At 49.0% G+C, this 8,380-nt stretch overlaps 1 protein-coding gene across 1 annotated transcript; it reads right to left on the bottom strand.

Annotated features, from left to right (window-relative positions):
• Positions 1-136: 136 nt before the first annotated feature.
• Positions 137-5,164, bottom strand: LOC132779066 (cyclin-dependent kinase 5 activator 1-like). The gene has a single exon (XM_060782743.2). The coding sequence runs from the start codon at positions 3,238-3,240 to the stop codon at positions 2,257-2,259; it is 984 nt and encodes a 327-aa protein (XP_060638726.2). The 5' UTR covers positions 3,241-5,164; the 3' UTR covers positions 137-2,256.
• Between the last annotated feature and the right edge of the window lie 3,216 nt (positions 5,165-8,380).

Genomic DNA, 8,380 nt, shown 5'->3' with positions numbered 1-8,380 from the left:
TTGCCATTCTCTCCCAAACCTTGTCAATAATAATAATAATAATAATAATAATAATATAATTACATATTATGTTCAACTGAATACTACTACTACTACTACTAATAATAATAATAATAATGATATCTTGCAATTTTCTCCCAAAGCTTGTCAAAAATTACCATCATCAGCCCTCCACAGCAAACGTACTAGAATACTTTGCAAAACGAATAAATAAATTAGCAAAGAGGGAAACCCAAAAAAACATTTTTTGCTATTTTATATATTAGATAATCGCTCGAATAAAATGCCTCCTTTGTGTGACTTGCTGCATCCATCTGGAATCCAGAGCAAACTTGTCGGAAGGCCGAAAATCTAAAATTTAACAAGGTATAAGGAAGGGAGAAAAGGAAAGGAACTTCTGGAAGTTGTGCCAAAGTAGTATGTAGATCAAGCATGGGCCAACTTCGGCCCTCCGGGTGTTTTGGACTCCAACTCCCACCATTCCTAACAGCCTCAGGCCCTTCCTTTTCCCCCTCAGCCGCTTAAGCGGCTGAGGGGGGAAAGGAAAGGGCCTGAGGCTGTTAGGAATGGTGGGAGTTGGAGTCCAAAAAACCTGAAGGGAAGGCCAAAGTTGGCCAATGACTGATGGAGATGCAATGCAAAGGTTGCACCAAAAAGATCTCAGCGGATGCAGAGAAACCCAACCAACAGTCCAAGATCTGGGCAGGAAAATCCAGCTACTAGTCCGAGGAAATTCAAGTTTACAGGTCCAAGAACTGGGTAGGAAAGTCCAACGATAGTCCAGTAGGAATGTCCAGCGACCTGTTTAGGAAAGTCCAGCCGTTGATCCAAAAAAAAAAAATGGAAAATTCAACTGATGGTGCAAGATCTGGGCAGGAGTGTTGAATTGCCAGCGCAATGTTTAGGAGGGAAAATCCAGCTGCAAGAACTGAGCAAGAAGGTCCAGGTCCTGGTCCAAGATCTGGACAAGAAAACCCAACGATAGGTCCAAGATCTGGACAGGAAAGTCCAGATTCCAGTGCAAGAACTGGGCAGGAACATCCAACAAGAGGGGAAATCCAGCTGCAAGAACTGAGCAAGAAGGTCCAGATCCTGGTCCATGGTCTGGGCAAGAGAACCCAATGATCGGTCCAAGATCTGGATAGCAAAGTCTAGATTGCAGTGCAAGAACTGGGCAGGAACATCCAACGAGAGGGGAAATCCAGCTGCAAAAACTGAGCAAGAAGGTCCAGATCCTGGTCCAAGATCTGGGCAAGAAAACCCAACGATAGGTCCAAGATCTGGATAGCAAAGTCCAGATTCCAGTGCAATAACTGGCCAGGAACATCCAACGAGAGGGGAAATCCAGCTGTAAGAACTTAGCAGGAAGGTCCAGATTCTGGTCCAAGGTCTGAGCAAGAAAAACCAATGATAGGTCCAAGATCTGGACAGGAAAGTCCAGATTGCAGTGCGAGAACTGGCCAGGAACATCCAACGAGAGGTCCAAGTGAGAATGTCATGTCCAACGACCTGTTTAGGAACTGAGCAGGAAAGTCCAGCCATGGGTTCAAAAATCCAATGATAGGTCCAAGATCTGGACAGGAAAGTCCAGATTCCAGTTCAAGAACTGGGCAGGAACATCCAATGAGAAGGGAAATCCAGCTGCAAGAACTTAGCAGGAAGGTCCAGATCCTGGTCCAAGATCTGGGCAAGAAAATCCAATGATAGGTCCAAGATCTGGACGGTAAAGCCCAGATTCCAGTGCAAGAACTGGGCAGGAACATCCAATGAGAGAGGAAATCCAGCTGCAAGAAGTTAGCAGGAATGTCCAGATCCTGGTCCAAGATCTGGGCAAGAAAATCCAATGGTAGGTCCAAGATCTGGACAGGAAAGTCCAGATTCCAGTGCAAGAACTGTCCAGGAACATCCAACGATAAGTCCAAGCAAGAATGTCATGTTCAGTGATCTGTTTAGGAACTAAGCAGGAAAGTCCAGCCATTGGTTCAAAAATCCAATGATAGGTCCAAGATCTGGACAGGAAAGTCCAGATTCCAGTGCAAGAACTGGCCAGGAACATCCAACGATAGGTCCAAACAAGAATGTCATGTCCAGTTACTTGTTTAGGAACTGAGCAGGAAAGTCCAGCCATGGGTTCAAGGGCAGGAACGTTCAACTGATGGTCCAAGAAGTGGGCAGGAGTGTTGAGTTTCCAGTGCAATGCTTAGGAAGGGAAATCAAGTCCGAGAGGTGGGCAGGAAATGTCCAGTGGTCAAGCGGTCACCGGTCCAGGAGGCGGGTGAATTCTTCCCGGCCTTTTCCTCCGGTGCTGGCGCTGCCTTCGTTCTTGAGGTCGGCGAAGACTTGTGTGAAGTAGTGCGGGTCAGCGTTGATGCGTAGCATCTTGGCGCTCATGGCGTGGATGATGCGCAGGCAGCGGTTCCAGAAGGCCTCCTTGGAGGTCTCAACCAGGAAAGGCTTGAGCGGGTAGGAGATCTCGTTGCCCATGTAGGAGTAGGAGAGGTAGAGGCAGGTGAGCAGGGCGGCTTGCAGCTCGTGCTCGGCCCCCACCTCGTCCCCGTCTAGGGTCTCCCGGCAGAGCAGGTACACGAAGACCACGTTGGCCGGTGTCACGAATGCCTGATCTTGCCAGCCCTGCAGCAGAAGGGAGCGGTCCACGCTGCGCAGCCACAGGATGGGCTCCGTGGGCGAGAGGTGCTTCAGCCGGAAGCAGCGCCGGCACAGGAACTCCCCCAGGCACTTCAGCAGCTCGCTGGTGGACGCTTGGACAATCACCCTCCGCGGGGAAGAAGATGTTCCCCCGGTGCCGGGCTTCAGCGTGGAAGAAACCGGGATGCGCTTGGTGCTCAGCGGCGCCGACGGAGCCTGGCCGGAATCGCCGTCGAAACTGGCGAGGTTGGCACAGGAAAGGGACTTCTTGACGTTTTCGTGGTTGAGGTGGGCCACCTCCTTGGCACCATGGTGAAGAAGAGGAGGCGCATGATGGTGGTTGTTGTTGTGCGCAGACGCCTTGCTCGAGCGGGAGCCTCGCTTCTTCGTGGAGGCCACCAACCGCTTCCAGGTCAAGGCCGGGATGAAGATGGAGTGGCGCTTGAGGGTCTTCTCCGGCTTCTGGGAACCGCCCTTCGCCCCGGTCAAGGACGGGTAGTGCGCCAAGGAGCTGCAGGAGTCGCCGGTGTCGTTGTCGTTGTCGTAAAGGCTGGCCTTCCGGGCGGACGGGGAAAGGGACAGCACCGTACCCATGGCAGCGGCGGCAACGGGCCACTGACCGGTCTCTGGTGGGATGCCTTTGGGTCTATGGTGACCCCATTGATCACAAAGGGAAGGGGCAAACTATACAAGGGTCCAATCAAGGCTGGGCTGGCAACTCAATACAGTGTGCCCTCGCTACTTCGTGGTTCGCTTTTCGCGGACTTGCTGTTTTGCGGGTTTTGCCTCCCTACATCGCGGATTTTCACTTTTCACGGGTGGTCCTGGAACGTAACACCCGCGATAAGTGAGGGAACACTGTACCAGATTCAACAGAGACAACCTCTCTCATGGTGCCACCATCTTGGCCAGTGGGAGCCACCTACTGAGAGGTGGCAAAGGACAACTCGCTTTGGCACGGCTAAGTTCAACGTTGCGCCAATTGCGGCTCAAAGTGGCCTCTTATGGCAACTCAATAGATCACAGAAGGTTTCTTAAGCAAGGGGCGAGAACCAGAGGTGCACCAAATGCTATTGGTGGCGTCCAGATGGACAATCCTGCTCTTTGGCCCCTTTAGATGACCTTAAAAGGAGCTAAAGGGTGGCTAAAGGGTCCTGAATCCCCTCCCTTTTGCCCCCACCGGCTTCAGCGACCCTAGAAGGAATTTTTGGCAAGAGTCCGATTGGCCAAAGGGTCCCCAATCCCCTCCTTTTTGCCTTCAATAGCTAAGGTGACCCTATGAAGAACCCTTGGTGGCATCTATCTATCTATCTATACAGGATCCCCAATTCTCCCAACCCCTTTGAAGGTTAAGTGGGCAACTCAAGGCCTGTCCAATTGGCCAAAGGGACCGTAATCCCCCCTTTTTGGTCACCCAACACAGGTGGGGAGCCTTTAAGGGACAAGGGCGCAACTCAAGGCCCGTCCAATTGGCCAAAGGGACCCTAATCCCCCCCCCTTCGGTCACCCAACGCAGGTGGAGAGCCTTTAAGGGTCAAGGGGGCACCTCAAGGCCCACCCGATTGGCCAAAGGGACCCTAATCCCCCCCCCTTTCAGTCACCCAATGCAGGTGGGGAGCCTTTAAGGGTCAAGGGGGCAAATCAAGGCCCATTGGAAGAGGAGGAAACCCCTTTCCCCAAAAGCAGAAGGCGAACCCGGTTGGGGGTTCCTATTCTCTAAACTAAATAAACAGGGGACAGAAAGCAGCCAAATTGGGGAAAGGGGGAGCAATGGCAAGTAGATGCAATTGGGGGGTCCCTTGGAATCAAGACCCCCCCCCTCCCGACCTTTAGGTCCTTCTTCTGATTCGACTTCCTTCTTGCTTTAGGGTTTCATGTCAAGAGGTGCCCAAACCCCAAAAGGGTCCCCCAAAAGGATCATGATGGGGATCGTCACCCTTTGGGGACCCCCTTACCTGAACCCCTGGGGCCATTAAAGGAGCCTCCGCTGCATCCTGAACCCTTTTCTTCAATGGTCCCCTGAGATAATTGGGGGTGCCCCCTCCTTTCTGAGCCTCCTTAAGTCGTCCAGGTAGGGCGCTGATCCGGCCTTATTCGGGATGCTCCAGGGAGTCCCCAAAAGGCGTAGCAATAAATAAATAAATGGGGAGGGGGGTCTAAAGCAGCTGCCCTGTGTTGTTATGGTAAGGAAGCCCCTCTCTCCAGGTCCCGGGAGGGAGATGTAATCCCCCCTCCAAAAAAAAAAGAGAGAGAAATAATCACCAGGTGCGCCCGGCCTGGGTACCAAGATGCAGATGCAGAAGCCAATGTCTCTGCCGGCAAAATCCAATGGAGGGGTGCATTGTATGAAAGAGAGGAGCCCCCCTTTAAATGAGTCTCCTGCTGCGCCTGAGGAATAGCCGCCTGTCTAGGGAGCATCTGATGGGGAGGAAGGAGGGAGGGAGGAGGAGGAGCCAGGGAGGGGCTGGGGGTGGTCCAGGGCAGGCAGGGATGCTCAAGGCAGGAGAAGGGAGGGAGGAGGATGGCCAAGGCAAGGAGCATCCCTGCCTTCGCTCTCCACTGCCATCTACCAGCACAGCCCCAAACCGCAGCCGGCGTTGCCTTCCTCCTTCGGAGAGCCCACACTGCAGAAGGGATACAGATTTAGCCTCACTTGAACTGGTCATAGCACAAGAGTGGGTGCCTCCACACTGCAAAATGAATGCGGTTTAGCCCCACTTAAACTGCCATGGCTCAAGAGTGGGTGTGCTTGTGCCTGTGCCGCAAAATGGGTGCATCCGCAATGTGAAATTGGTACGTCTACACTGCAAAATGCACCTATCCTGCAAAATAGTTGCATCCATACTGCAAAATGCATCCACACCGCAGACAGGTGCACCCACATTGCGAAATTGGTGCGTCTACACTGCAAAATGCACTTATCCTGGAAAATGGTTGTATCCACACTGCAAACGGGTGCATCCACACTGTGAAATTGGTGCGTCTACACTGCGAAAGGTACTTATCCTGCAAAATGGTTGCATCCATACTGCAAAAAGCATCCACACTGCAAACGGGTGCATCCACACTGTGAAACCGATGCATCTACACTGTGAAATGCACCTATCCTGCAAATGATTGCATCCATATTGCAAAATGCATCTATTCCGCAAAATGGGTGCATCCACACTACGAAATTGGTGCATCTACACTACAAAATTAGTGTGTCTAAACTGCAAAATGCATCTGTCCTGCAGAATGGTAGCATCCATACTGCAAAATGCAACCACATTGCAAACGGGTACATCTACACTGCGAAATTGATGCATCTACACTGTGAAATGCACCTATCCTGCAAATGGTTGCACCCATACTGCAAAATGCATCTATACTGCAGAATGGTAGCATCCATACTGCAAAATGCAACCAGATTGCAAATGGGTGCATCCACACTGTGAAATTGATGCATCTACATTGTGAAATGCATCTATCCTGCAAATTGTTGCATCCATACTGCAAAATGCATCTATACTGCAAAATGGGTGCATCTACACTGTGAAATTGGTGCATCTACACTACAAAATTAATGTGTCTACATTGCGAAATGCACCTATCCTGCAAAATGGTTGCATCCATACTGCAAAATGCATACACACAGTAAACGGGTGCATCCACACTGCGGAATTGGTGCATCTACACTAAAAAATTAGTGCGTCTACACTGCAAAATGCATCTATCCTGCAACATGGTAGCATCTATACTACAAAAAGGCATCCACACTGCAAAATGGGTGAATCCACAATGCAAAATGCATCAACCCTGCGAAATTAGTGCATCCACACTGCAAAATGGGAGCACCAACACTGTGAAATAGGTGTGCCTACACTGCTAAATTAGTGTGTCTGTATTGCAAAATGCATCTGTCCTGCAAAATGGTAGCATCCATACTACAAAAAGGCATCCACACTGCAAAATGGGTGAATCCACAATGCAAAATGGGTGCATCCATACTGCAAAATGCATCCACACTGTGAAATGGGTACATCCACACTGCGAAATAGGTGTGCCTACACTACGAAATTAGTGTGTCTATACTGCAAAATGCATCTGTCCTGCAAAAAGACATCCACATTGCAAAAGGGGGCGTCTACACTGCGAAATTAGTGCGTTTACACTGCAAAATGCATCTATCCCACAAAATTGTAGCATCCATACTACAAAATGCATGTACACTGCAAAATGGGAACATGCACACTGCAAAATGGCTGGGTCTAAACTGTGAAATAAGTGTGTCTACACTGCAAAATGCATCTATCTTGCAAAATAGTAGCATCCATACTACAAAATGCATCTACATTGCAAAATGGGTGCACCTATACCGCAAAATTCATTCACTGCCAATTGAATGCAGTTTAACGCACTCGAACAGCCAAGGCTCAAAAGTGGGAACATCAACACTAAAAAAGGGTGCATCTACACTGCAAAATTAATGCAGTTTAAACCCCACCAGAACTGCCATGGAATCCTGGAAATTGTTGTTTTGCAAGTTCTTGAGCTTTTTCTTGAACCTATACGCTGCAGAATGAACAAACTTTCAACTGCTCAATGGGAGCATTTGCACAATGAATGCCAAATGAATGCAGTATTATGATACTCTGCTTTGATTGCCATGGTTCAATACTATGGAGTCCCAGAAGCTGTAGTTTGACAAGGTCTCTAGCTTTCTCTGCCAAGGGCAAAAGAGACGATAATGATAATTATTTGGGTCTCAAAAGAGGAAAGCAGATCATTAGTAATCATTAATAATCATCATATCCCTTGGGAGGGACACAAAAATATCCTGGATCCTTTTTAGGGATGCTTGCCTATAGATACATCATGGGATATCTTAAGGACGGGAGCCAAGTCGAGACAAGAAGCCCATTGAAGTCTATTGAAGGCCTGGAGGTAAAAAATCTCTTGAGTAAGTTTGTGCATGAAATCAAGTTTGTGTGCAATATTGAACCGTCCCAAAGCAAAGGTCTCACTCTCTCGGCCCTTTTGGGTTTTGCAATTCTCAACCTGCATATGCAAATCATTCGTTCCCAGGGTGAAAAATAGGGTTTGGATTTCATTGCAAGGGTTTTAGCTCTCCCCCCCCCCCTTTTTTTTGCTATTTATTTGAACTCCATCTTGGATCTAATCAGTGCAATCAGAAAATGAAGGGATACAGTTTCAGCAGAATTGTGGAACTATTATATAACTTTTGGATTCATAGAATCATAGAATCATAGAATCAAAGAGTTGGAAGAGACCTCATGGGCCATCCAGTCCAACCCCCTGCCAAGAAGCAGGAATATTGCATTCAAATCACCCCTGACAAATGGCCATCCAGCCTCTGCTTAAAAGCTTCCAAAGAAGGAGCCTCCACCCCACTCCGGGGCAGAGAGTTCCACTGCTGAACGGCTCTCACAGTCAGGAGGTTCTTCCTAATGTTCAGATGGAATCTCCTCTCTTGTAGTTTGAAGCCATTGTTCCATTGCGTCCTAGTCTCCAAGGAAGCAGAAACAAGCTTGTTGTAGTTTTTTTCGGGCTATATGGCCATGGTCTAGAGGCATTCTCTCCTGACGTTTCACCTGCATCTATGGCAAGCATCCTCAGAGGTAGTGAGGTCTGTTGGAACTAGGAAAAAGGGTTTATATATCTGTGGAATGACCAGGGTGGGACAAAGGACTCTTGTCTGCTGGAGCTAAGTCTGAATGTTTCAACTGATCAC

The sequence above is a fragment of the Anolis sagrei genome, chromosome 6 (genome assembly GCF_037176765.1).
Source record: "Anolis sagrei isolate rAnoSag1 chromosome 6, rAnoSag1.mat, whole genome shotgun sequence".
Classification (NCBI taxonomy): Eukaryota; Metazoa; Chordata; class Lepidosauria; order Squamata; family Dactyloidae; genus Anolis; species Anolis sagrei.
Note: the sequence above shows the minus strand (reverse complement) of the source record. Positions and strands in the feature narration are given on the sequence as shown.